The sequence below is a fragment of the Hevea brasiliensis genome, chromosome 10 (genome assembly GCF_030052815.1).
Source record: "Hevea brasiliensis isolate MT/VB/25A 57/8 chromosome 10, ASM3005281v1, whole genome shotgun sequence".
Taxonomy (NCBI): domain Eukaryota; kingdom Viridiplantae; phylum Streptophyta; class Magnoliopsida; order Malpighiales; family Euphorbiaceae; genus Hevea; species Hevea brasiliensis.
Window position 1 is genome coordinate 14,096,672 of NC_079502.1, and position 27,266 is coordinate 14,123,937.

Here is a 27,266-nt window from a genome sequence, read left to right on the forward strand (position 1 = left end):
TCACTATAATTTGAAGAGATTTAGAGTGATGCAAACTGAATTGGTGGGCTGCCTAATGAGCGCAGCAGGGTGGCTGTGAGTCCAGCCCACTTGGACTGCTATATCTTTGGCTGTGTGGGTTCAATTGGTGTTTGGCCAATTGGACATGAAACTAGACTTATAATGGCACAATTTTGCTGAAGAAACCATGCCCAAAAGACCAAAGCAAGTGGACCAAAAGTTGGCCCCAATCCGGATACCCTGCAAGCAAATTCTGCAGAATGACCAAATGAACAGTAACTGTTCATTTGGCCATAACTCACTGTAGAATGGTCCATTTGACCTGAAATTTTTACAGCAATAAGATGAGATATAGACAAACAACTTTCATGAAGAAACCTACCCCAAATTATGACCAGAATCTATCCAACAAGGCAGTGGCAGTCACTGTTCATGATACTGTAGATTTGGTAAATTCTGCAGATTTGAAATCCGGCCAGCTGTGGTTTTTGGACCATATCTGGAGCTACAAAACTCCAAATGGAGTGATTCAAAAAAGGAAATTCAACTAGACAAAATAAGGAACAACTTTCATGTTTACCATTTCCTCAAATTCCCACTGCAATAGTGCCTAATGGAACAGTAAAGTTGGGTTACAAAAACTGAAAATTCTGCTTCCCTTGGTTTAAGCTTAGAAATGGTATTAATGCTTAATGCCAACAAGTTTTAAATGCAAAATGTGGTATATTGGGAGTGTTAAAACCAATGCACCTATTTTCTATCCAAAAGTCAATATTTTTGTTGACCAATGAAATGAATAGTGACACCAAAACTTGAAATTCAAATATTGAAGAATTCAAAAGTAACAAATGCCCTAGTATACCTAACAAGATTGGTTTGGATAGTTTGGCATGCCAATAGGGTTCAGTTAGCAGTACTGCACATGGCATTATGCCATTCTGTGATTTTATGGCTTTTAGCCATTTTGATATTGTGTTGAGACTTGGCCTCGTGCCTAATATTATTTACAGCTTGTTAGCATTGCTGCACACCGGAGATACATATGTGACCGATGGTGTGACGGCCCGATGTACTTGAGACCCAAAGGTGCCATCTGCTATCCAAATTCGATGCCCAAAGATAGGTTACTTGGGCAACCAAATGAATGAAAGTGGACAAAGTTAATGAAATAAATGAATATAACAAATACAAAACAAATAAGACATGCACATTCAATACATATTTATTTTTTGTTATTTCTTGTTATTTTATTATTGCACCACTAAGCATCATTGCTTAGCGCGTTGCTTTTGCCACGCGTAGGTTCTGGAGATACTGATCGTGAGCCCAGTAGACCGCAGACTGGGTGAGTCCATCCTGCAGCTCTGCATAGTATCCGTGTCACCTCACCCTCCACAGTGCATTGGTAGGACACTAGATTTTATTTTGATATTTTGTAACTAATTTCTATTTTCTCATATGTATTTGAACTTATGTAATGTATTTTGATGTTCATGTAAATAATGAAAATTGTGTTTGTGAATGGAAAATGTGAATTGTACTTGATTATCACATGAGATGAATAATTGAGAAATGGAATTGAAAAATGTTGAAATTTTGATATTGGAGTTTGAGAGTGATGAGATATGAATATTGGAAGTGTTTTTCACAGGTTCCGAAGAACGGTTTTCTCTATTTATAGTTGGTACTCTGCCGGATTTCCTATAAAATTTTCGGAACCTCAAATAAATAATAATTTCAATAAATGGCTAAAATAAATTATATTTCATAAATTATATTCAAAACTATGACAAAAATTGATTAAGGTAAAATAGAGTGTGCCGATACACCGTGTGACATTGCTTACTCGGATATACTGTACACGGGTAAGGGGTGTCACACTAGCTCTGCCGCCTATAGAATATATATATTTAATCTTTAATTTACAAATTTAATTTTCATTTCTGAAAATTTCCTTTCTTGTGCATTTTATTTATTTCTTTAGTTATTTATATATTATTCAAGATCTAGATTATTGCTTCTTCCCTATTAGTTCATCCCCCTTTCGATCCCGGTGCGTCCTTGGTGTGTGTGTATATATATATATATATATATATATATATATATATATATATATATATATATATATATATATATATATATAAAACAATAAATAAAGATGATGAAAATACCTATTGAAAGTATTTGGTAGAAAAATGATGTGATAAATAGATTTTGAGAGCAAAGTTTAGTAGAAGAGTTGATCATGGTATATATATTTTAAGAGTTCTATTAGGTATAAAATGAGATAAGAGTTATTATTGAACTGAATTGTTCAGATTACATACATATATTTAATTTTAAAAATAATATATATATCTAAAAATAAATAAACTGGCCATCTAATAAAATATATTTTTTTATAAATATACTAAATTACTTTTATCTAATTAAAATAAAATAATAATAAATAATAAATATATATGAATTTTTACACACACAGATATATATATATATATATATATATATATATATATATATATATATATATATGGGAAAAAATTTTAGTGGGTCATTTGACCCCACTACATCCTATGTGGCACCGTCAATCTATTAAGTTTACACGTGGTGGGTAACTTGCGTAAGTTCAATGTTAACCTGAGCATTCTGATGAAGACTCCAAACAACAGGCATCAAAGTAAAGAGAATATAATCAATTAAACCACATTATAATATAATATATACACTTTAAGCAGCAAATTCTTGGAGTCCACTAAAGCCATCCCTTTCCTTTAATTAGCCTGACGTCTCTCTCTGTGGGTCTCGTTGTTTCTGAATGGAAAAGAAAAGGTTAGAATTGATGGTTTAGCTAGTCAACTTCTTTTGACTTTGCCCACTGAAAGTTCTACACAGGAACCAACGTGTTTTGGAAATTGGATTAAGACCAATTGAGTTTAAACAACTGAAATTGTTGGATTAGTGAACTAATTAATCAACAGGCTGTTTCAATGGATTTAAATCAATAGATTAAATAATTCTTATAGTCTCCCTCTAGATCATGACTAATAATTCCATTGTTAACGTCAACTAATTTAATTAAGGCAGTTTACCAAAGAAAGAAATAGTTTTGGACCATTTGGTCGGTTTTTAAAGTCAAGTGGCAATAGCATAATAGCATAGAGAAAGAAACAAAAAAGAAAGCAAAAGAATACAAGCATGGCACCAAAAGCAGCAGTATTGTTTTGGAAACCACGTACCCATGTCCTACCCATGCATAGTGATTCAACACGTTCATGTCTCTAGCTTCATTTCAACACTCTCTCTCTCTCTCTATATAACACAAACCCAACTTCTGATTTGTCATCAAAATCAAATCCCTTCTTTTATAAAGCTTTTGATTCTTAGTTCAGATTCCCTGGTTCTACCATTAGCAGAAAAGCAGGATGAGTGTGGAAGTTTTGGATAGTGCCACCATTGTGAACTTCGTGGAGGACGAAGAAGCATTCACTGTATCAATACGTGACCGTTTTGCTCACCTTGATACAGACCAAGATGGTCTTCTTTCCTTTGCAGAAATGATGAAGGAGCTGCAGAGTCTCAGGGTTTTCGAGACTCACTTTGGGATCGATGTGAAGAGAGACCCAGAAGAGCTGGCTCGAGTTTATGGTTCTCTGTTTGAACAGTTTGATCATGACTCGAATGGGAGAGTAGATTTGGAGGAGTTCAAAGAAGAGACCAAGCTGATGATGCTGGCCATGGCTAATGGGTTGGGTTTTTTGCCTGTTCAGATGGTGTTGGAAGAGGATAGTCTCTTGAAGAAAGCTGTGGAGAGGGAGTCTGCTTCTGCTTCTGCTTAGATTTTTGCCATTCTCTGCTTCAACTTTATACTGCAACTCAATTACCCTTCATATTTTTTTGTTGTCTTTAATTTTTCCATTGTATGCAAAGCTTAGAGCTTTTACCAATTTAAAATAAATGTTTTGTTCTGTAATTGAGATAAAAAATGGTTCAAATTCAGTTCTAGCTAGCTTTGAGCACCCCGTTGTTAATAGCAACTTGGAAATTACTCCAATCAAAATGTTTCAATCATAAGCTTAAATGTGAAGAATTGTGAGAAGAGAACAGACGATAACAATCATGATGATAAATAGAAAATCTACTAATGTAAAACCTTCCATAAAAATTTCATTCAGATTGAACTAGACCATCTCCTTTTAAATAATATACATGATTCCATCTAGATCTGCATCTTACATATAACAGATTTTCAGAATAAAATCATAAGAATAATGACATCTCAGGGGCTGGAATGAACGAGAGAATGCCTTGACCAAATAGTTCAAACAGTGATGCCACTAGATGCCCAGATTTCAAATCATCCTTCCACACCTGATTGAGGATGGCCGATGTCTTCATAGATCGATGATCTCCCTTCCCCCTTTCAACTTTGCGGTCCAAGTCATTACTGTTTGGCATATGTGCAGAAGATGTGGATGGGCCCACATTAGAATCATTTGAAGGAGCTGGAGTGATTGCTTCGCCTGGCATATGTGATGGTGATAAGTCTGTTGACACCACATCAACTGGACCATCAGTTGCTAACCTCTTTGGTGGCGGCTGTTCCAAGTGCTCTGTGCCTGCCTTGCGTTTATCTTGATTTTCAAAGGGAGAAAAGAAATTACTGCCTTGTTTTTTTGCAGGAAATAGGTACAGAATGTTGGAGTTCCTCAGAAATGTGAGTACTCATGTTTGGTTCACTAGGAAGTAGGGGAGAGCAGTTTTCGGTTTAAATCGAAAAATCAAACCAAACCGATTCAATTCAGTTCAATCGGTTCGGTTTTAAAATTCAATCGATTCGGTTTTGTTTATAATTTTGATAATTTCGATTAATCGGTTCGGTTCGATTATTTTCATAAAAAATTAAAAAAAAAACCGAACCGAACCGAAATTATTAATATCTATAAGTATGCTTCTGCAAGGATCCATCTCCATCACTCCATGATGAATATACATCCCCAATTTATTTTGTCACCGACAAAACCAATTCACATGAATGCATTAAGTATGCTCCTATTATACACTGAGCCTAAGAAATGCCAATTCCTTGCACTAATCCACCCCCGTCTCAAACCACAACACCCCTCCACCCCAAAAAAAAACAACTCTTCTCTCTGTCCAAAGAAAAGTGAAAAGGAGAAAGGAAAGGGGTGGGAAGAGGAGGGAAGTAGGAGGGGAAAGAATTGTGTTTGTGTATATATATATAGAGAGAGAGAGAGAGAGAATGCAGGATGGGGGTGAGAAAAATATAAGCAAAGAAAAAACAAGATTATTACATGTTGAACCACAGAGATCACTGCAACTGGAAACATAAAAAAATGCAATTTGAGGAATTTAAATTTCACAAAGAACTGAAATATTAGAATGTGAAAAACATAAAATGCAGTATTAAAATGCCATAATTTCAATCACAAAGCAAAGTCAGTAAGACTTACTTGAACATGTAACAATTTTTCTATTGTCCCTCCACACAGCATGTGCTGGAGGTGATGGCAAAGGTGGGAAAATCTTGAGACGGTCATATATGCACTTTCCTGCTGCACGCTGGAAAATGAAAATGAGTGGTTGGTTACACTTACACCCTATGCATAGCCACCTTAAGACTTCTACCAGACAAACATCATATCTCTATTTAAGAAGTACTTACCAGCAATGCTCCATAAACACGCCAAGCTTCATACCTCTTCATCTCATTCCTTTGCTTCTCAAGAAGCATCTCTGGTTCTAGAACTCGGAGATAAGGCTCGAGGTTTGGCAGTACAAGAAGGCGAACCTGCTTGTAAAGTAATAATCATTAACAAATCAAATTCCTTGATGACAAGAACCAAAGGCAATATCAATTAACTAGTTTAATGATTACCACAGTTTAGAAAGGGAAAGAAAATACTAAAAGACTTCAAAAAGAATGAAGGGATCATGAGTTATTCACTTTCCATATCAAATGGTTAAAAATAAAAAAAAAGAAATTACGTAGAAGTGAATATGTTCACAGGGAAATTAATAAGCATCAAATTCAACTTCCTCAACTCAGAAATCTATTTCACAAAATCATGATGACAGCAGAGGTAAGGTGGTTGTACTCCAAATTGTGATGACACATTTAAATGGTTCATCATAAATAAATGCTTGATGCTAGCCAGTAAACCACCTTTGCTTGATTTTACAGCAAAGTATCTCCTAACTGTCTTTATGTTGCAAAGTAACAAAGCAGAAAAAGAACATGGCAGAAATCTTTCCAATGTCCCTTTACATTAATTATTTAAACATGTTTCCTCAGAACTCCAACAGTAGAGACTAAACAAGAGCAATTGGCCTGAAATATCATTTCTTAAAACTTCATTTCAGCTGAAAATTATCTTCGAGGATAAGCACAGCTTACAATAGAAACCTCTTCATTCTTTGATGCATGAAAAATTAGATGGCTTATAATCTCTAACAGGATCTATGATAAAATATCACCATATAACTGGAATTCCAAACCTCAGTGGCCCACATAAATTAACCCTAAGAAAAGCCATAACTTAACAGGATCTAGGTTTTTAAAATGCAGGACACATCCAAATATCTTCATCAGTAATTAGCATCTATGTAATATGATTTTTGCTCTCATCCCCATTACAAACACATTATCATTAGAACGATAAAGTTATCTATACCTTTGCCAAGAACAAAAGTTGGACCACTCTTAACCATGAACCACAATTCTTTCTTCATTTTACCATTTGATAAATATGCATTGAAAAAATTTTTATGGGTTATTTGTTCTAAGGAACCTAAGGACATATACTTCAACTAACTGTTTAACAGCATGTAAAATTTTATCTGCTGGAATTGTGAGAGAAAAAAATACCACGTTAGGTCCTAGGGCTGCCAACCCTTGAATTGCACCATAGTGCTGAGTCAGTGACCGTTTTGGGTCCAAAAGTGCATTGAGCAAAGTTTTTGTCAAACGTGTCTGGAGACTGCCATAAATATGCCCAAATCTGCAACAGAATTAAAAACTTGAATTCCAAATATGAGACATAAAGCAGACTAGTTCACGATGAACATTTCAAGTGAGTAGATTGGCTAGGAAGGCAAAACAATTGAATAGGTGGATCAGTCCAGGCATCTCAGTTTCCAAATATTATTTAGAAGATCGGACAGGAATTTAGATTTAGCTCAGCATCCACCAATGTCAACAGTTTTTCTCAAAGATCACAATGGATTGCTAATGCTGGCTTAGATTGGTTAAGAGGGAAATAAATAAAGAGGCACCGGATGACAAGAAATAGATGTGAAGAGGCAAGGCAGATGATGAGCTAGTGCTTGAGCCTCAATTAAGATTAATTTTGCATACATAAGGATATGTATTAGTGCTGGGTGTTGCCAATCAAGAATAGGACTAAATACTTCAGTTGCATGCAGAACAGAAAGAAAACTCAAGAAGTGTTACCTTTTGCATATCGAGGCAACCAGGCTAGCAGTGAAGTCTCTGAGTTCCCAGTGGTTGTCCGCAAATCTATTCCCTAACCTTTTTGCAACGAGGCAGGTGACTACAGATGGCATCAATTGATGTAGCTGCAAAGAAATCCAACTCTCTCAATTTCAAAGATTGCACCTTCTTCATGCAAGCTACTAAGTATATGCATTTAGGAAAAACCCATTTTCTACCCCTTGAACATTTCAAGATTTTTCTGTCGAACCCCTATACTAAAATTTTGTGCTACAGAGCCCACAAATTTTTCAATTGAATGACATTGAGGACATATTTAACAGAAAAAATAAAAAAATATATATATATAAAAGAAATTTGTTAACTGCAATGTAAGAAACATTAAAAAAAAATAATTGCACCAGTCAATACACTAAACTTGGAAAATCCATGGGCTTGGAAATGGTTCCCCTCCCCTCCAACCTCAATAATTTCCACAGTAAAAATCCAGAGCAAATCTTTTTAATGTTTCTTAAATCTCTGTTAACAAATCTTCCATTTCCTTATTTATGCCATTAAACAAGTCCTCCATGCCCTTAAATTGAAAAGTTTGAAGGCTCAATAGCACACAATTAAAGAATAGAGGTTCAATAAACAGAACTCAAGAAGTTTAGGGGCTTGGAAATGGAATTTGCCATCCATCTATTGAATAGTTACAAGATTATTAAAGATTGTTGACTTGCAAAAGAAGTGATTGAATGCCTCAGGAAGTGATGTTTAAGACAAGCAACAAAATGGGCAAGAAAAAGTCCAAAAGATGTAGTGAGAGGCAGTGGAAAAAGGCACAATTGCCTAGTAAAGAACTAATTAATACAGGACAACACAAAATGGAACTAAAGAGCCAAGGATTCATGTCGCCATGTAATTGGAACCACAGCCTATTAAGTTCAGTTGTTAAGGGACGACCATTGTAAAATTAAATGTAAACCCGACATTGTTTCTGTTGGATAAATTTCTAACTCAAACTTTGCCAGCAACAAAGAATATTTGGAAACAAAATTTGTCATATCACAATAAATGGTCAAATGGATAGCAGCTAGTCTCATTAGCGGAATTATAGCAATAGTCTATCACCAGTGAAGGACCATTTGAAAGGCAATCTCAGTTCTGCATCAATGTTGACACATGCCAGAAGAGCAATTACATAGAATTTTGAACAACTTGACTGTCAAGTCAATAAACCTCAAGCTGTAGATTATTTCACAGTATTAAGTATAAACATGATCAGTAACTTACATAAGGTTCAATATGAATGTGAGGATTCTGAAGAAGACTCCAAACAACACGCATCAAAGCAAAGAGAAGTTTATAATCATTTAAACCACAAGCAACCTGTATCATTAGAGAAGCAAAAGTTAAAAATGAGTAAAACATGGCAGCCTAGCTTTCCATATCTGTTTGCATGTGACACAAAGGACATTATTACCTCATCAGCTATGAAGCACGTGAAATAAGGAACCAACGGATGAAGTCCCGAGTCAGTGGCTAAACTCACCAACGCTTCTTTAAAGAGGGCTGAATCAGACCTTCTCAACGTAAGCTCTGTGATTTTATCAAAGTATAACTGCAAAAAGCCAGAAGAAAAGTGAGATAATAAATTAAACTGCCCCATGGACAATAATAAAAGATATTGATAACATATCTATACCTGAAGCTCCCTAGATAGTACATGCTTAACTGGCAATTTAATATCAACAGGAAGTTTATCCTTTTGTTCACTGTTTTTGCCATCAGAAGGAGGTGCAATAACTATAGACAAAGCATGACCGATCAAATATTAGCTTCAAAACTCAGGCCAATATTGAGACAAAACTAAAATAACATTCATTAACCAACTTCATGTCATCATTATAAGAGTATTTTTTTTCTAGAAGGAGTTCTAACAGTTAGGAAATAGAATAGCGCCAATCCACTATATGACTGTACAAATATAACACCACAATGCGAAAGCAAATTTACAAGAGCCTTTAAAGACCCACTCTATTTGAAAATTTGTAAGGTCAAGTTTACACCAAATGTAGATGATACTACAAGCCCCGTTAACCTTTTAAAGACCACTTCATAATATCATACAATTTAAAAACCAAAAGTGCTTTTAACCAGCAAATTCTTAGAGTCCATTACAGGCATGTAGTCTAGCATGCTAAAGTATAAATGGTCATGGAATGAGTTAATTACATAATATCATAAGTGGTATCAGTAGCCAGTACACAAATAAAAACTAACAGTGCTGTCTGCAGAAAAGAGATTGACCTTCCAATGGAGCATTTTCAGGTATAGCAGGTTGGACACCTTCAATAGCTAGCCAGTGACAAACAACTGAAGTATCAAGTGGTGCTTTTGGTAATGGAGCTTCAATCACCTACATGTCAAACCAAAATATTGTGACATCAAAACAGTGATCCAAAAATTTCCATTTAAGGTAGTTAATAAACCAAGAAATTCCTTACATCTTTAAAATCCACATCCTTGTCGTCAATGTAAAACAGATCCCTATGACCAATGGCTCTTTTGAACTGCAAAGGACCACCTGATGCAAAGCCATATATTGGCTAATGCAAGAAAATTAAACAGAATAAGATTTAAAAGACAAGTTTCAAAAATTCATGGTATTACTTTTAAAATCGACACACAAGCAGTTGTATTCATAACACCCCACAAATCAATCCATCCCATTCCCTATCACAGGCATTGAGTTACAGAATTCAGCCAGAACTACAATGCACTCAACTAAGATAGCACCTCTAAATGTAAAAGCACTTGATAAGAAATCCATGTTCTGGTATTTTAAATATAAAGCTGCACAAGAAAAGCACACAACCACATTGAAAAGAGTGATACTTGAAACTTGAAAGATTATTCTATTGCCCAACACGGATCAAATATCAATTTTGATGGATGGAATATAAGAGCTATAGTTAAGAGTCTTCAATTTTATAACATTTCTCATTCGATGATAAATCAATTGTTGAGTTAAACCCCGTGAATTCTCTGAATTTCTCCTAATTTTGCATGGTTATTTGTATCAATAATGGTTGAATACTTCTCTCTAACCACCACAACACCACCTCCACACACCACCACCCCACCATCCCAACCCCACCCTCTCCTTTTCCCATTTTTTTCTATTTTCTTTAGTTTACAACTTGAATAAGCCCTTTCATTACTTTACAAACAGCCCCAATAACCAGAAGTAATTTCAGATGATTTCTCACTCAAAGACTAAAACATTCTGTACAATAAGAGAAAATAGCAAAAACCCTCAATAGAAACAATGACACTCTAATAACTGATTACGCATTTCAAATACCTCGACATTTCTGAGGTTGAGAGCAGCATCAACATCATCAGAGGTCAAGATAGTCCTCTTGGAATGGCGCATACATTTGATAGCTTCTTGCATGACCTCACGCATGCGATATTCGACATCAGGAGCGAGAGAAAGGGCTGCATCTTCACTCAAATTGTTTATGCCAATGCTTTGCGCTATCACTTCTATGGTCTCCTTTGGCACTATACTCATCTTGTGGCCCTCAGAATCCAGATGCTTCGCTAATTCATGTATTTCAGTAAGCAAAACGATTTCAAAAGCTCAATACTCATAACCATGGCTCCACGGCTGACGAAGTAAAAAACCTAAGTCTTTGAATTTAGACTCTTCCGCGCTTAGGAACAGCTTCGAGGAGGAATAGAGGATCCTCGGTGGACGATTTTTAACGAGGTTTTCAAACCCGTCCGGTTGTTGAACCGATTCAATGGGGAAAGCTAAGGGTGCTTGGTAAAGGTAAAAGTGATGTGAATTAGGCTCGGTTTGTACCGGGTGAGGGGAGGGTAATTAATAGGAGGATAAGGAAAGGAAAGGTCTAAGAAGGAAAGTCGAAAAAGATTACAATAAAAAAAGTCTTATGTTTGGGAAGGGGTGAATTAAAGAAAAGATAAGGAAAGTTAATGTATATTCTTCATGTTTGGAAAGAGATGAGAGAAGAATAAATAATTATTAGAAGTATAAAAATATTTTTTTATTAGATAATTTATTAAATGGTAAATTTATTATGATAAATCTTAAATTTGTAAAAAATAATAATTTACTATAAATAAATTATAAAATTAATAAATTAAAATAATAATGTACAAATCTAATAAAGATTGAATAAAAAATAAATTATTTAGAAAAAAAAATGATAATTGAAATATAATAATTGAGGTAAACTATTGAAAGAATAAATAAAAAAATGATAATTGAAGTATAATAATTATAGTAAACTATTTAAAAACAAATGATTGAAAGCAGAGAAACTATGTATGACCACTTGAGAGAGAAAATATTTATTTGTAGTTGTAAGCTAGTTTTATTTTTAATAGGTATAATTAGATTTTTAATAAAAAATTAAGGATACAATAGAAAAATAAAAAATAAAGTAATTTTCAGCTCTCACCTCCCCCTGCTTACACCCTAATTTGGGGTGTAAGAAAAATTGAGATTTGAGTGGTAAGGGAGGGTAAGCCTTACCTTTACTTACCCTTATCCTTGACTAACTCATATCTTCCCAAACAGAGGTATAATAGTTCATTACCCCTCTTTATCCTTATTTACCATTCCCTCACCCCCACCCAAACAGAGCGTTAGTGTCACAAATTCTTAAATTATTTTAAAATTTAATTAAATTTTTAATTTTTAAAATAAGTAAATAAATTTTTTTAATTTTTAAAAATAAATTAAATAATTTTTAATAAATAAATAAATCCTTTAATTTTTAAAAAATAAAAAAAAATTAAATTATAATTTATCTCAAATATAAATTCAATTAATTAAAATCATGTGTAAAAATCTTTTAGTGTATTGAGTGCACGTTAGCAATCTTACTTATTTTATTTATAATATTTTATATGCTATATTTTAGAGTAAATTGATAAATTATTTTTTACCATATAATTCAAAAAAAAATTTTATTAGTTCATATAAGATGGTTTTTGAACAATTTAACAACTTATTAATATAAATATTGTAAATAAAATATGAATTTATGCACCAAAAGATTTTCGTACATGGTCTTACTTAAATTTATATTAGAGTCAAATATACTTCAAACTTTTTTAATTATTTTTAAAAATTAAAAAATTTATTTATCTCTAAAATAATAAAAAAATTTATTTAATCTATTTTTAAAATTTAAAGGGTTGTTTGCATCTTGAAATACTTTAAAACTTATATAACTATTAGCTCATATTTTAAGAGCCAAAATAATAGTTTTGCTAATTTTATTAATAATAATAAATTTTTTAACTAATTTTGTTAAATGTAATTTAAATTTATATTAAAATTAAATTAAATTTAAATTTTTTAAATAATTATTAATTATTTTTTAAAAATATTCATTCATAAGAATATAATATCATAATATCTTATATTTTTAATAGTGAATGATATAATTTTGTACTTAATAAAGAATATAAAAATATATATTATTTAGTTTTAAATTTTAAAATAAGTTGATTAATGAATTATTTTTATTATTTTTTAAATTATATTAATTTAATACACTCATAATAAATTAATTTAAATTATATTATTTATTTAATATTTAAAAAAAAAACAAATGGTGAAACAGTTATCTCTGCTTTATAAACAAATGGGAATAAATTTCCTTTAGAAAATTAGTAAATTATTATGAAAAAATAAAGCAAAGATTTTGGGCTATATTTCAACTTTCCCTCTTTATTTTTCTCATAATGAATTAAATGATTTTTTTTTTCTGTAATACTGATATATTTAGATTGTGAAATGTGACTGTTAATCATTAATTCAGACATATTACTATGCGTGCTATGTGAATTTAATAAAAATAACTTAATTTATTTAATTTCATTAATTTTATTATATAATTAATATTTAATTTTTGAAAATGAATTATTTGTAGAAAATAAATTTTTATTTTTTATTTTTATTTTCTAACAAAAATTTTAATTTTCACTTTTATGAAAAATAACTAAAAATACGAAAAATGTGTTCAATTGTAAATAATAAAAAAATAATTTTTTAATTTAAAGAATTAAAAGGATTATTCATATCCTTTACAATTAAAAAAAATACATCATTATAAAATATATTTAAAAATCTATTTTATTTATAAAATTTGTCAATATATGTTATTCATATATTTTATAATAATATGATTAATTTTTTATTATTGTAAATAATTTTTTTAAATAATTATTTAATTTCAATTATATAAAAGATGTATTATAAAATGCAATTTTTTTTCATATAGTTATAATTTAATTTAATCATTTTAATTTGAATAATTTAGATTAAATTAAATTAATTAATATAATTTTATCCAATTGATGGAAATTGATTCAATTTTATTTTAACTTTACAATTATTGTCTTTTTCTCTTATTATAATTTTATTAATAAAAATTGATCAAAATTATTAAAATCGAAAGTCTAATTTAATCAATTGAATAAGATTATAATAAATATATTGAAATTTATAAAAAAATTTAAATTTAAAATTATTCAATTAAAATATAATTGTGAAAAAAAAAAACAATTATTGTTAATTAGATCTAATGCATTTATTCTGAATATAGAAGAGAGTTACAGAATTTCTGTTTAGCATTGATGTTAGAAGGTTAAAACTATTTTTCAGGTAAAAAGTATCATTTTAAATATCATTAAAAAAAAGTTATTTAAAAAAATTATTTTATTATTTTAATATTTTTATAATTAAAATTTATTAAATTTAATTTTAAATTATTTTTTAATAGTCTGTAACTAGTAATTAAAAAAAATGTTTTTCTCATGTCACAAGCAAAAGTGCAAGTTACTTGAATATTTGCAAAAACAGCAGCAAGTCATGATCAATCTTTTTCCCATATTACAAGCAAAAGTGCAAGTTACTTGAATCTAAAACAAAAGCCCACAAGCACAAGGCATTTGTTCTCACTGTACCGCAACAATACATGAGAAACTCTTTGGTCTGAAAGCTAATCAGAAGCTCAAAGACAGAAATATGGTTGAACCTGATAAAGCACACAAAGAAACGATCAAAACCAAACAGTCCCTCGCTATAAGATGCTTTAGTAGCATGTTATTCACAAGTCTCCAAAATCATTGACATGTTTTTCAAGTCAATAGAATAAGAGAAGGGCCACTTGAGGGCAGGAGCAGAAACCCAAAAAAAGGAGTGGAATACAGACATAGCCCCAGCAGCAAGCAAAGCAAACTTTATTTTGGCCAATCTGCTACGACCCATGTGCAAAAAGTGGATGTAAAAGCAAATAAAATTGTGCACTGCTCAAAAACCATCAATCCTTTCTATCTAATCTTTTACTTTTCAGTCTCTATTATTACTAGTACAACTAATTATTTTTTGTGATTTAGTGCCCAAATTCCAGCTCCAATGCTCTGTAAACCTTGCTGATTATCCACTTCATTACAGCTAACATATGCATTATTATAAGATCAATATCTTGTAACATATTCCAGACCAGACCACACCAGTCAGCCCTTTTATTATTGTACTGAAGATGACCTAGTGAAATATGTCACTTGCAGGTTTCAATCTTTTCTTCAATATCAGTAGTAATTAAAGGGATATCAGTACCTTTGCATGGTTTCAATATAAACTGCAGACAGCCTATTTTGAGTGCATGTTGGCTTGGGATTACTAGGTGGAAAATGGGTATCACTGGAGAGTTGGTTAAGAGTGTCTTCTCTAGAAACCGCTCTGTTGGAACTCATGAAAGCAATAATAGTGTAAGTCACAATCTTTATCTCTACTTATGATTTTAATTGTAGCTGTAAGGGTATCTTTTTCCAACTCTCAAGTTCATTGACGGTGCATGGATCACTTCAGGGTAGAAGCAGTACAGGTGACAAGAGAAGGTGGAGTGTTGTTAGATCATACCTCTGCGGTGATGAGTTTAATTCAGTTATTGCAAAGGAAGATTCAGCTTCAATCAAGAGCTCAGAGGCCACAGTTACACAGCCTGTGCAAGAGGAAATTCCCAAAGAAGATACTGTCAAGGAAAAGCATAATTCAACTTCCAACTTATTCCAGCAAGAAGATGCGGCAATCATCATCCAGTCAGCATTCAGAAACTATCTGGTTAGCTCATATTGGCAGAAACACCTTCCCTCTGCAATTAGATATCTTGAAGGAAAATGACTTTCTGATCCTAATAAACATCTGTGTGCTTGAATTACAGGCTAGTCGTCTGAGCGAAGAAATTAAATCAAACAATGGTAAGGAGCCTGTTATTGAAATGGAAAGTCCAAGTAGAGCTTCTGTAGGCACATCAATCGAAGTTCAGACTGGAAATTCCGTGGAATTTCTGTCAGTTAAACTGGAAAATGCGGCTGGTCATCACCGGATGCCAAAGAAAGCCAGAACTCAGGTTTTGAAGATAAAGGTAAGGCTGCAAATTGTTGTGCATTCCTTTACTAAATAATACCTGCACAAATAGATATATGATTTACCACATTTGAGTTATCACAGGAAGACTGGGATGATAGCACAGTGAGCAGCAATATAACCAAAATGAGGATTCAGAACAGGATGGAAGCAACAAACAGACGCGAGAGGGCACTGGCTTATGCTTTTGCACAACAGGTATGATGAAATCCTACCTGGAATGGAATGAGAATAGGAATTTGAGTTATAGTTCTTAATTAACACTACTTATATCCAATCTTTTTATAGCTAAGAATCTGTTCAAAGAGAAAACAGACGAGATCTGATGATACAGAACCCAATATGGGTTGGAGCTGGCTAGAAAGGTGGATGGCAACCCGACTTTCAGAATGCTCAGTCGAAAGTCGGACAAGTAAGCCATACGAGCCACAAAGCTGCAGTCACAGAGTGCCAGCTAGAAAGAGATTTTTTGATGTAGCAGAAGAAATGGAGAGCTGTGGATCTAATGAGGTTTCTCTACAATTTGATAGCTTATCAATGACTTCAGCAAATCACAATGATGGCTTAACAACTACCAGGAATAGGCTCAAGTCTACAAGAACCATATCAAGGCGGAAAACAGCACCAAGCAACCAATGCCTGAAAGTGCATAGCAAGGTCAGAATTACTTGATGTTATACCTGAATTTGACAGCTTGTCTTGACATGATAAATCAGTTTGTTTCAATCCTCCTTTTTTGTTCTAATAATATGTGGTATAGATTATCAAGAAAGAATGCCAAAAGGAGAGTGAGCGAAATAAAGAGAACAGCAACAAGAAGGAAATCAATTGCAAAGATGCCTCTTCTTAGCAACTGCTTTAGGCTTTTAGCTTCTTGTATAATTTCTCGAGTGACTTCATCAGCCAAGGAACTTTGTCCTACTACTTGCTGTCCATTTCACTTGTGTGTGACTTCAAACTTCGCCTTGTAATGGAGCTTCTTAAGAGTTATTATGTCAAATTGATAAACATTCTAGAATCATAAAATGGCATTCAAATGCAATTCACTTGACCTGAGAAATGAAAAAATAATATTTGACATGACACTTGCCTTTTAAGAAGCCTTTGGACATCAACCCTATGTTTAGCAATTTATGAAACATCTATTAATTTCCAAAACAGGCTCCCCTGTTCCTGCTGCTGCTCCTTATTAATTGAAAGCAAATCAGCACCAAAAGCTGACAACTAACCAAAACCTTAAAATACCTATTTTCAACAAGAATACACAAAGAAAGAAACAAATCATAAGAGCAGAAAAAATCATGAAAACAAGGGCACATGAGGACCATTAAAAGTGATAACAACAGGTATTATATGAAACATGATCAGTTTAGCATCTCAAATTCCAATTTATAAAGCACAAACCCTCGTTTGGGCATTTTAATATCATTAGCCACTCTCATGAACCATCTCTCTTCATAACTAAACATAAAATAGAAACAGAATCAGTTCCCAAATTCTAGATCTTATCAATATCTTCATCCTCAAACTCAATATAATCATCACCAGCACCATCATCCTCCTCATCAAGACCTCCAGCAATACCCTCATTGAGACGTGTACTCTCAGGAAGTTCACCATAGGCCTTTAGAAGCCTAGCTTCATCTGGCATATACTTCAAGATAACATCAGCCTTGTCATCCTGGTAGTCACGCAGCCCAACAAGTATGATATCACCAGCTGCTATCCAAACCTTCTTGTGCATCTTCCCACGAATGTGACATAGACGCTTGGAGCCATCAATACACATGGCTTCACAACGGCCATTACCAAGCATGCGAAGCACTTGGGCATATTCCTGCCCATCTTCCTTGAAGATAAGCTCACGTTTCTCATCATCTGCTTCGTTCTTTCCTCTCTTCCTATTCTTACCTCCCTTTCCCTTATTCTTCGGCATGATTTCTGCTTCTGTCACCACACCAACACCAGATCAGCTATTTTGAGATTTGCAATATATACAGAGCTGTGAATTGAAAACCTAATTTCATTTAAACAAAGAAATTATAGCATCCACGTAAAAGATAAAAGCCTAGGAAGAACACGCCAAATTGCAGAAAGATAAACAATTTGTTCAATAAATTAAGCTCCTAATGGGAAAAACGAAACCTTTGAGTTAATTAAGAAAAACCAAATTAAGATTTTAGTAAACAACAAATTCCAAGCAAAATACAACAAAATTAAAGAACCTAATCGACAAAATTTCCCAATTAGTGAAAATAAAAATCAACAATCAAAATATAGAACAATTCCCAGATCAGAAAAAAAGAAAAAGCGAATCAGAAACAAAACCCAAACCAAAACCAATCAAAAACAAAAAATCCCATCTCGTATTTTAATTAGCAACAAACCAATAGATGATGTAATCACATAGAGAAACAAAATTCGTAAAAAATAAACTAAAATTAAATATTAGTTTGATTAAAATTTCTTTGAAGAAAATTAAGCGGAGAAAAGGATTAGAGATAGAAAAAGAAGAAAAAATAAAAAATTACCTTTGCTAGAGGTAGCGTAAGCAGACGAAAAGAAGCTGATAGAAATCAATCAGTTATCGTGCTCCTGAAAGTTCCATCCCTAGCCTTTTTGTAGGAAGGCAAATCCTATTCGGATCAAGCTTTGCCGCCTCACCAGGATATTGGGCCAAGGATCCATATTTGGGCCCTGGCCTAGGATAATGGGTTGGATAAAAATTCATTTTATAGAATTTATATTTTTAATTTTATATAATTCATTAAATATGAGTCAAAATTTTGCTAATAACATTTACATATGAATTCTATGTCAATTAATAAATATGATAATAAATAATAATAAGTTTAAATGAATTTCTCAATTAATATTGATATAAAATGTCAAAAATATTAAAAACATTGTATAAAATGAGGTTATAAAATTTATTAGGCCGGTAAAATAAATTGAAACTTTTACATGTATTACTCATTTTATATAAAATTTTTAATTTTAGATAATTTAATTATAATTTTTGCTAAAGATTTTAACTTATATTATGATTGCAACCAATAAAATGTCAAAAATATTTTTAAAAAAAATTGCATAAGATGGTTTTATAAAATTTATTAAAAATTAAAGTATAGGCATTTTTATATTTTTGAAACTTAAGAATTTGATAAATAATCAATTCTAGATTATAAAGTTCGATAGTTTACTATTAAATTTAGTAAAAATTTGTTCTCTTATGTTATATTGTGGATATAATAATCAATTATAATTTATAGTATGATATATTTATTTTAAAATATAAATATTTGAGTAAAAAAATTGACTAATGTGTGAAATTTTCTATTACATTTACTATTATCGCTTAGCCTGACCTAGTCTAATGCCTAAAATCATATTATTTATTTAATAAGTGTTAAACTTGAATATCCACTCTTTTAATTTTCTTATGGATAATAATAATAATAATAATAATAATAATAATAATAATTGTAGCAGTGTTATCTTCTGCCACAAATGATTTTTTTTTTTAATAGTTGTGATAAGTTGATGTCTAAGCTATTTATTTGCATTTAAAGTAATTCATTTTTCTAATTCACAAGGATATCCTAATTATTTATTTAAATTTTAATTAATTCTTTTTCAAGTAAATTATTCATTTCTTTAACACAAAATTTTTCTAATTCTTTACTCCTGTGAATAGCTCTAAATTTAGTTGGTATGTCTTTTTCTTTGAAATCTAAAATAAAATAAATAAATATTATGGTTTTAATTATTTATTTGAGATGCTTTCATAAGTATCATGAGAGAAAAAAAAAATTTTAATTTTTTATTTTAAAGTGGATGTTGATTGTAAATAAGTTATAATTTCATTATTAAAAAAAGAAATGTTTCTTTTCTTTTATTCAATTATGTTCACAGTTTTGTTTAAAATAAATTATTTACAAAGAAAAAAAAATTCTTACACGGTCATACTTGATTTTTATTTCTTTAAAAATAATATTTTGTTAAGTTAAAAAAAATTTAAATTTTTTTAAATTGATAAAAAAAAATTAATTAAATTAAATTTTTGCAAAATTCTAGATTTGAAACAAGGAGATACTTATATTCACATAAGAGATGTGTGCATTTTTAAAGATGTTTACATCTTTTTCTTGAACAGGATAAGCAAATTCCTCTGCCTATGATTCTAGTTCTTAGGTTATCAGTATCAACTCTAGAAAGATAAAGCATAGCAAGAAAAGCAGTTTCACAAATCTCTCTCCATTCTTTCTCTTTTTTAGAGAGAGAATTCTCTCCCTTTCTTCGGTTCTTCAACCTAGGGTTCAAGCTCTTTCTTTATGAACATGCACTTCTGTTGAATTTCATAGCATAAAAATGAGAGAACTAACCATAAGTTTTTCTGGAATAGAACATATGCACTCACACACTTTCATTAACATAAAGCTCCTTGTATAAGAGACACATTACAAAAGCAGTATATGAGCCATACTTACTGCAGAATTACTTTTCAGAATTTACTCCATAAATTATGCATTATCACTCCTTTACACTAAACATTATACTAACTAAAATTAACACACAAAATATCTTTGACTTTTGAGTCTCTAAGGAAACTCTTACAGCTCTAACAACTTCATTTACCATTGGCGCTTTGTTCTCCTCTTATTCTTCAATGAACGATCCAGATGGATCAGTGCAATTAAACCCAAAATCAATATAATCATCGCTAACACCATCATCATCCTCATCAAGAACTCCTGCAATACTCTCACTGAGATGTGTACTCTCAGGAAGTTCACCATAGGACTTTAAAAGCCTAGCTTCATATCTCCAATACTTTAAGATAACATCAGCCTTATCATCCTGATAGTCACGCAACCCAATAAGAATTATATCACCAGCTGCAATCCAAACCTTCTTATGCATCTTCCCACGAATGTGACAAAGACGCTTGGTGCCATCAGCACACATGGCCTCACAACGGCCATTGCCAAGCATGCGAAGCACTTGTGCATACTCTTGCCCATCTTCTTTAAATATGAGCTCACGTTTCCCTTCATCTGCTTCGTTTTTTCCTCTCTTCCTATTCTTACCTCCTTTTCCCTTATTCTTTGGCATTATCTCTGATTTTGTCACCACATCAACACCAGATCAGTTATTTTTAGAATTTCAATATGGTAATTTACAAATAAATCCTTAAAGTATAGCAATATGCACAAATTAGTAACTGCTTTTCAATTTAAAATAATTTAGTCTCTAAATTTTTGTTTTATTAGCAAAATAGTCCACTCAACTAAATTTTATATTTAAGTAATTATTTATTTTATATTTAAACATTATATATAATTATTTTACTTAAATATAGCATTTAAATGTATGGAATATTTGCTAATAAAGTAAAATTTAAGGGACTATTTTGTTAATAACATAAAACTTTAAGGATTGAATTGTTTTAAATTGAAAAACAATTAAGGAACAGACAATTTAGACAGTAGTGACTAATTTATTAACAGAATTATACTTTGAGAATCAAAATATTACACAAAAACATACTAAAGACTAGTATGTAAATTTTATTATATCTCAAAGACTTAATTGTAAATTGCCCTTTTCAATATACACAAAGCTGTGAATTGCAATTATTGCATATACATTTCCACATGAATAAAACCTAGAAAGAATATAATAAATTGGAGAAAAGATAAACACTTTGTTCAGTAAATTAAGTTTTCTTTTTTTTTTTAGTTGATTAAGACAAAAACCAAATTAATTAGATTTAAAGTAAAGTACAACAAAATTAAAGGTGATACTAATCATGACAATTGCAACAAATCAAGAAGGACTCCAGGCAAGTTTTAAAGAGGATCAGAAAGGAATTTTCTGATCAAATCACTCATAAACACTCAAAATTTAGAACAATTCCCAGATTTAAAAAAAAAAAAAGAACAAAGAATCTGAAGCAAAACCCAAATCAAAACATGAAATTAAATATTAGTTTGATTAAAATTACTTTGAAGAAAATCAAGCAGAGACAAGCATTAAAAATAGAAGAAGAACCTTTGTGAGAGGTAGACCAAAGGACTCTGCAAAGAATCTCCTCCTTGCTTCCTAAAAAGAGGCAGATCAAAAGAAGCTGATAGATAATTGAGTGAGAAAAAAAAAATTGAGATATTTATGAAACTTTTTATCACGTTGACTACAAGTCCACAAGTCTACAAGTCAAGTCTTTAGATAATAATAATTATATCTTTAATCACAAAAACATAATTTTTTTTTGTTATAATATGTTTGAGTTATTTATTTTTTAAATTAATTTAACTCTTTATAAGAAAATTTTTGTCCAAATTTGATTTACCTGAACCTGAGATATAATCATATAATCTCACTATGTATCTTGTATCTTTAATCTCCTGTTAATTGAGTTTAGATAAGAAAAATTCATAAATTTAGAAGTGTCAATTATTTATTTATATTTTAATTAATTCATTTATTTATATTTTAATTAATTCATCTATCTCAAAAATAATTTTTATTTATTTATTATAAGGCTCAATTAAGGTATTAACTAAACTTGGTTCCAACTTAATAACTTTTAATTATTTTTTTAATTATTCCTATTTTTTTCCATTGTCACTCTATTACTATTATTATTATGTTAACTTTTTTTTTTAAAAGATAAGATTTTATTATGGAGGGAAGTATAAAACACACAGAAAGAAAAAGGTTATTTTTCTCACAAACATAAGTAATAATATAATGAATTATTTTATACCATAAGAATATTATTTTTAAAAAAATATTGATAAAAACAATATTAAATAAAAATAAAATAAAATAAAATTTCATGGCATTAAAATATATCATAAATATTTGTCCTTTGAATTTTAATGATATCTTTATGAACTTTTCCAACCAAAATTTTCTCAAGCCCTTAGCAAATTGTTCTTAAAGAGACTGATGAGAGAACTTGAAAATCTCAACAACTTCTTCCATTTGCATATATCTTGTGCCAAAATTTCATATTATTACAGCAACAATATGATTTTTCTTACTTAGACCTTAGACTTGATCAATTATAGACTCAAAATATATGATGTATAGTGAAGTATGAGTATAGGCAAGAATTTCTCAATTTGAAGAATTTTTCTTACCTATACCTGATCTATCATAAACTCAAAAAATAATATGTATAGTTGAATCCATCTATTGAATATATAGATTCCATATATTTATATCTTGAATTTATGTTGGACTGAATTTAAGCAAGAATAAGAGGATATGATTCTCATATTACCTGAAAAAATGAAAATCCTCAGCATTCAATACTAAGGCTCCGACAAAATGCAAATTATTATATCAAGATCATTTTTTTTTTCACTCGTTCCATTGGTTTGTGACTGAATCGAAGTCTTTAGCTTCATCAATGTATTCAAGAACTTCCAAGCCATTGCAGATTGTTAAAAAGAAACTATTGATCAGAGAAGTTAAATGACATGTTTGCTCTCAAGAAGCTCAAGCCTTAGAAATAGATATTGTTCCCTCCCTTGCAATTAGATATCTTGCAGGAAAATGACTTTCTGATCCTAATAGGCATCTGTGTGCTTGAATTCCAGACTAGACGTGTGAGTGAAGAAATCAAATCAAACGATGGCAAGATGAAGCTTTTTATGGAAGCGGAAAGTCAAGTAGAGATTCTGTAGGCACATCAATCCAAGGTCAGACTGGAAATTCTGTGGAAGTTCTCTAAGTTCAACTGGAAAATGCGGCTGTTCATCACCGGATGCCAAAGAAAGCCAGAACTCCTGTTTTGAAGATAAAGGTAAAGCTGCAAACCGTTGTGTCTTCCTCCATTAACTAATCCCTACATAAATAGATATGTGATTTACGATGTTTGAGTTATTACAGGAAGACTGAGATAATAGCACAATAAGCGGCAATATAACCAAAAAGCGGATTCAGAACCAGTTGGAAGTAACAAACAGACGCGAGAGAGCACTGGCTTATGCTTTTGCACAACAGGCATGATTAAATCCTTCCTGGAATGGAATTAGAATAGGAATTTGTGTTAAAGTGCTTAATTAACACCACCTAAGAATCTATTCAAAGAGAAAACAGACCAGAACTGATGATACAGAACCCAATATTGGTTGTAGCTGGCTAGAAAGGTGGATAGCAACCCGACTCTCAGAATGCTCAGTTGGAAGTCGTACAAATAAGCCATTCAAGCCACAGGTATAATGAGGTTTCTCTACAATTTGATAGCTTATCAATGACTGTAGCAAAATCACAATGATGACTTAACAACCCTGGGAATCGGCTCAAGTCTTCGAGATCCATATCAAGGCGGAAAACAGCACCAAGCAACTGATGCCTGAACGAGGTCAGAATTACTCGATGCAATATCTGAATTTGGCAGCTCATCATAATATGATGAATCAGATTGTTTCGATTCTATTTTCATGTTCTTAGTACAGATTATCAAGAAAGAGCGCCACAAGGAGAGTGAGCAAAATAAAGAGCAAAGCAACAAAAAAGAAATAAATTGCAGAGCCAGAGATGCTATCTTCTTAGCAAGTGCTTTAGGTTTTAGCTCATGTAATTCTTCTCCTACCACTTGCTGTCCATTACGCGAATAATGTGTGGACTTCAAACTTGGCCCTGTAAATGTATCTTCTTAAAAGTTATATTCATAAACCTTCTTGAATCACAAAGTGGAATGCAAATGCAAATGCAATTTACTTGACCTGAGCATGCAAAAATAAAATTTGACACGACACTTGCACCATAAGAAGTCTTCGAATATGAATCCTATGTTTAGTAACTTATGAACATCTATTAACTTCCAAAGCAAGCACCCCTGCTCCTGCTCTCCTTATCCATTGAAAGCAAATCAGCAGCAAAAGCTGATGACTAACAAAACCTTAGAATACCTATTTCCAACATGAATACACAGAGAGAGTCAAATCATACAGAAAACAGCCTTCGCTCCTAATATTGAAAAAAAAAACTTAAATATGATTAATTTAAAAACATATTTTAAATATTTTAATAATCATCTTTTTCTAAATTGTTTTTTTACCAATATTTAAAATGATAATTTAAAAAAAAAAAAAAAAAAACTTTTTGACCTCCCAACCAAAGTAGATAACAGAGAGAGACAACTGCATAACAACAAATTTGAAAAGGGAGGGAAAAACCATTAAAAACCAACACAAGAATAATGGCCAAGCAACCACATAAGAGCAGCAAAATTCATGAAAACAAGGACAAATGAGGACACGATTAGAAGTGATAACAATAGGTATTACATGAAATATGATCAAATTAACATCTCAAATTCCAATTTATAAAGCACAAACCCTCGTTTAGGTATTTTAATATCACATTAGACACTCTCATGAACCATCTCTCTTCATAAACTAAACATAAAACAGAAAGAGAGTCAGTTTCCAAACTCTAGATCTTATCAATATCTTCATCCTCAAACTCAATATAATCATCGCCAGCACCATCATCCTCCTCATCAAGACCTCCAGCAATACCCTCATTGAGACGTGTGCTCTCAGGAAGTTCACCATAGGCCTTTAGAAGCCTAGCTTCATCTGGCATATACTTCAAGATAACATCAGCCTTGTCGTCCTGATAGTCACGCAGCCCAACAAGTATGATATCACCAGCTGCAATCCAAACCTTCTTGTGCATCTTCCCACGAATATGACATAGACGCTTGGACCCATCAATACACATTGCTTCACAACGGCCATTACCAAGCATGCGAAGCACTTGGGCATACTCCTGTCCATCTTCCTTAAAGATGAGCTCACGTTTCTCATCATCTGCTTCGTTCTTTCCTCTCTTCCTATTCTTACCTCCCTTTCCCTTATTCTTCGGCATGATTTCTGATTCTGTCACCACACAAACACCAGATCAGCTATTTTGAGATTTACAATACATACAGAGCTGTGAACTGAAAACTAATTTCATTCAAACTAAGAAATTATTGGACATACATATCCGCATAAAAGATAAAACCCAGGAAGAATACAACAAATTGAAGAAAGATAAACAATTTGTTCAATAAATTCAGTTCCTAATGTGGAAAACGAAACCTTTGAGTTAATTCAAAAAAAAAATAATTAGATTTTAGTAAACAACAAATTTCAAGCAAAATACAAGAAAATTAAAAAAAAAAAAAAAAGAAAACTAGTAACTCCAAAATTTCCCAATTTTCGAATCATATAATTTTTTAAAAAAATAAAAAAAAGCAAACGAAAAATCAAAAATCAACAATCAAAATTTTGAACAATTCCCAGATCAAAAAAGAAAAGACGAATCCGAAACAAACCCCAAACCCAAACCAATCAAAAACAAAAATCCCATATCTTATTGAAATCAATAACAAACCGATCGATAACGGAATAACATAGACAAACAAAATTTGTAAAAATAACCTAAACTTGAAACTGCTTTGAAGAAAATTAAGCAGGAAAAAGGATTAAAAATAGAAAAAAAAAAAAAACAAAAAAGGTACCTTTGTGAGAGGTAGCGCTGGTAGTCCCAAAAGACGCAAATAGAAATCAATCAATCACTTGTCGTGCTTCTGAAAGTTCCAGCCCTAGCTTTTTTGTAGCAAGGCAATCGCTATACGGGTCAAGCTTTGCCGCCTCACCTGCATATTGGGCCATGGATCCATATTTGGGTCCCGGCCTCGGATAACGAGTTCGATAAAAATTCATTTTTATAGGATTTTTAATTTTTAAATTTATATAATTGATTAAATAAATTTTTTTGAATAACATTTACAAGTGAATTATAGGTAAATTAATAAATATAAAAAAAAATAAATTATAAGTTTCAAATGAATTTCTCAACTAATATAGATATAAGATGCCAAAAAATATTAAAAAAAAATCTTAAAATTTATTATAAACATTCAACTATATTCGTGAATAGGCATTTTATATTTGTGCAACTTCAAATTTTGATATTTTTTTAATAATAAATTTAGAAAAAATTCGTTCTTTTAAGTCATATTGTGGTGTTATATAATCAAACAATTATAATACTATATATTTGTTTTAAAATATAGATATTTAAACTCCCCTTTTTTATGAATTTTTTTTTAGAAATATTTGTTATATTTTTTAGTGTTTGAGACCTTCAATAAAATAAGTCAATAAAAAAATTTTTTAATAAAAAAAATTATTTTTAAGAAAAATAACTTTCTAAATTACTCAAAATTTTCAAGGATAATTATTTTTTGCATTTTGATAATCCGTATTATATATAAATATATAAAGGGGAGGAGAACATTAGCTTTACCAAAATTACTTTTATTTT

The 27,266-nt window shown here is 31.4% G+C and overlaps 6 protein-coding genes across 13 annotated transcripts; 2 read left to right on the plus strand and 4 right to left on the minus strand.

Moving 5' to 3' along the window:
- Window positions 1-3,290: 3,290 nt before the first annotated feature.
- LOC110657896 (uncharacterized) lies at window positions 3,291-4,016 on the plus strand. Its single transcript, XM_021815338.2, has one exon. The coding sequence runs from the start codon at window positions 3,423-3,425 to the stop codon at window positions 3,834-3,836; it is 414 nt and encodes a 137-aa protein (XP_021671030.2). The 5' UTR covers window positions 3,291-3,422; the 3' UTR covers window positions 3,837-4,016.
- Window positions 4,017-4,117: 101 nt separating this feature from the next.
- On the minus strand, window positions 4,118-11,257 carry LOC110657894 (transcription initiation factor TFIID subunit 6). Of its 2 annotated transcripts, none has more exons than XM_058129195.1 (11): window positions 10,821-11,257; window positions 9,961-10,062; window positions 9,764-9,872; window positions 9,159-9,259; window positions 8,937-9,074; window positions 8,747-8,842; window positions 7,472-7,596; window positions 6,887-7,019; window positions 5,684-5,812; window positions 5,472-5,580; window positions 4,118-4,631 (listed from the first exon to the last, which is right to left on the minus strand). In XM_058129195.1, the coding sequence occupies exons 1-11, from the start codon at window positions 11,031-11,033 to the stop codon at window positions 4,258-4,260; spliced, it is 1,629 nt and encodes a 542-aa protein (XP_057985178.1). In that variant the 5' UTR covers window positions 11,034-11,257; the 3' UTR covers window positions 4,118-4,257. The 2 variants fall into 2 exon arrangements, with proteins under 2 accessions (XP_057985178.1, XP_057985179.1); XM_058129196.1 differs by having other exon boundaries at window positions 5,684-5,809; window positions 10,821-11,253.
- A 3,097-nt stretch (window positions 11,258-14,354) lies between these two features.
- LOC110657892 (protein IQ-DOMAIN 33) lies at window positions 14,355-17,014 on the plus strand. Of its 3 annotated transcripts, XM_021815328.2 has the most exons (6): window positions 14,376-15,271; window positions 15,372-15,623; window positions 15,724-15,927; window positions 16,014-16,127; window positions 16,218-16,586; window positions 16,690-16,955. In XM_021815328.2, exons 1-6 carry the CDS (start codon window positions 15,194-15,196, stop codon window positions 16,777-16,779), a joined length of 1,107 nt encoding a protein of 368 aa, XP_021671020.2. In that variant the 5' UTR covers window positions 14,376-15,193; the 3' UTR covers window positions 16,780-16,955. The 3 variants fall into 3 exon arrangements, with proteins under 3 accessions (XP_057985181.1, XP_021671020.2, XP_057985180.1); XM_058129197.1 differs by having other exon boundaries at window positions 15,372-15,927; window positions 16,690-17,014; XM_058129198.1 differs by having other exon boundaries at window positions 14,355-15,927; window positions 16,690-17,014.
- Window positions 17,015-17,256: 242 nt separating this feature from the next.
- LOC110657893 (eukaryotic translation initiation factor 1A) lies at window positions 17,257-18,614 on the minus strand. 4 transcript variants are annotated; one of them, XM_021815329.2, is made up of 2 exons: window positions 18,461-18,614; window positions 17,257-17,876 (listed from the first exon to the last, which is right to left on the minus strand). In XM_021815329.2, exon 2 carries the CDS (start codon window positions 17,863-17,865, stop codon window positions 17,428-17,430), a length of 438 nt encoding a protein of 145 aa, XP_021671021.1. In that variant the 5' UTR covers window positions 17,866-17,876; window positions 18,461-18,614; the 3' UTR covers window positions 17,257-17,427. The 4 variants fall into 4 exon arrangements, with proteins under 4 accessions (XP_021671021.1, XP_021671023.1, XP_021671022.1 ...); XM_021815331.2 differs by having other exon boundaries at window positions 17,257-17,931; window positions 18,461-18,591; XM_021815330.2 differs by having other exon boundaries at window positions 17,257-17,946; window positions 18,461-18,579.
- Window positions 18,615-20,316: 1,702 nt separating this feature from the next.
- On the minus strand, window positions 20,317-22,118 carry LOC110657891 (eukaryotic translation initiation factor 1A). The gene is made up of 2 exons (XM_021815323.2): window positions 21,984-22,118; window positions 20,317-21,049 (listed from the first exon to the last, which is right to left on the minus strand). The coding sequence occupies exon 2, from the start codon at window positions 21,042-21,044 to the stop codon at window positions 20,589-20,591; it is 456 nt and encodes a 151-aa protein (XP_021671015.2). The 5' UTR covers window positions 21,045-21,049; window positions 21,984-22,118; the 3' UTR covers window positions 20,317-20,588.
- A 3,090-nt stretch (window positions 22,119-25,208) lies between these two features.
- On the minus strand, window positions 25,209-26,618 carry LOC110657890 (eukaryotic translation initiation factor 1A). Of its 2 annotated transcripts, none has more exons than XM_021815321.2 (2): window positions 26,458-26,618; window positions 25,209-25,831 (listed from the first exon to the last, which is right to left on the minus strand). In XM_021815321.2, exon 2 carries the CDS (start codon window positions 25,818-25,820, stop codon window positions 25,383-25,385), a length of 438 nt encoding a protein of 145 aa, XP_021671013.1. In that variant the 5' UTR covers window positions 25,821-25,831; window positions 26,458-26,618; the 3' UTR covers window positions 25,209-25,382. The 2 variants fall into 2 exon arrangements, with proteins under 2 accessions (XP_021671013.1, XP_021671014.1); XM_021815322.2 differs by lacking the exon at window positions 26,458-26,618 and adding an exon at window positions 26,378-26,448.
- Between the last annotated feature and the right edge of the window lie 648 nt (window positions 26,619-27,266).

Coding starts and splice junctions, on each gene's coding strand:
- LOC110657891 (XM_021815323.2), bottom strand. CDS start 21,044: ATGCCAAAGAATAAGGGAAAAGGAGGTAAGAATAGGAAGAGAGGAAAA.
- LOC110657893 (XM_021815329.2), bottom strand. CDS start 17,865: ATGCCGAAGAATAAGGGAAAGGGAGGTAAGAATAGGAAGAGAGGAAAG.
- LOC110657890 (XM_021815321.2), bottom strand. CDS start 25,820: ATGCCGAAGAATAAGGGAAAGGGAGGTAAGAATAGGAAGAGAGGAAAG.
- LOC110657892 (XM_058129197.1), top strand. Junction 15,928..16,013: donor CTCAGGTTTTGAAGATAAAG/GTAAGGCTGCAA, acceptor GAGTTATCACAG/GAAGACTGGGATGATAGCAC. Junction 16,587..16,689: donor GCCTGAAAGTGCATAGCAAG/GTCAGAATTACT, acceptor TATGTGGTATAG/ATTATCAAGAAAGAATGCCA.
- LOC110657896 (XM_021815338.2), top strand. CDS start 3,423: ATGAGTGTGGAAGTTTTGGATAGTGCCACCATTGTGAACTTCGTGGAG.
- LOC110657894 (XM_058129195.1), bottom strand. CDS start 11,033: ATGAGTATAGTGCCAAAGGAGACCATAGAAGTGATAGCGCAAAGCATT. Junction 9,260..9,763: donor TGAAAATGCTCCATTGGAAG/GTCAATCTCTTT, acceptor CTTTGTCTATAG/TTATTGCACCTCCTTCTGAT. Junction 7,020..7,471: donor GTTGCCTCGATATGCAAAAG/GTAACACTTCTT, acceptor ATTCTGTTGCAG/ATTTGGGCATATTTATGGCA.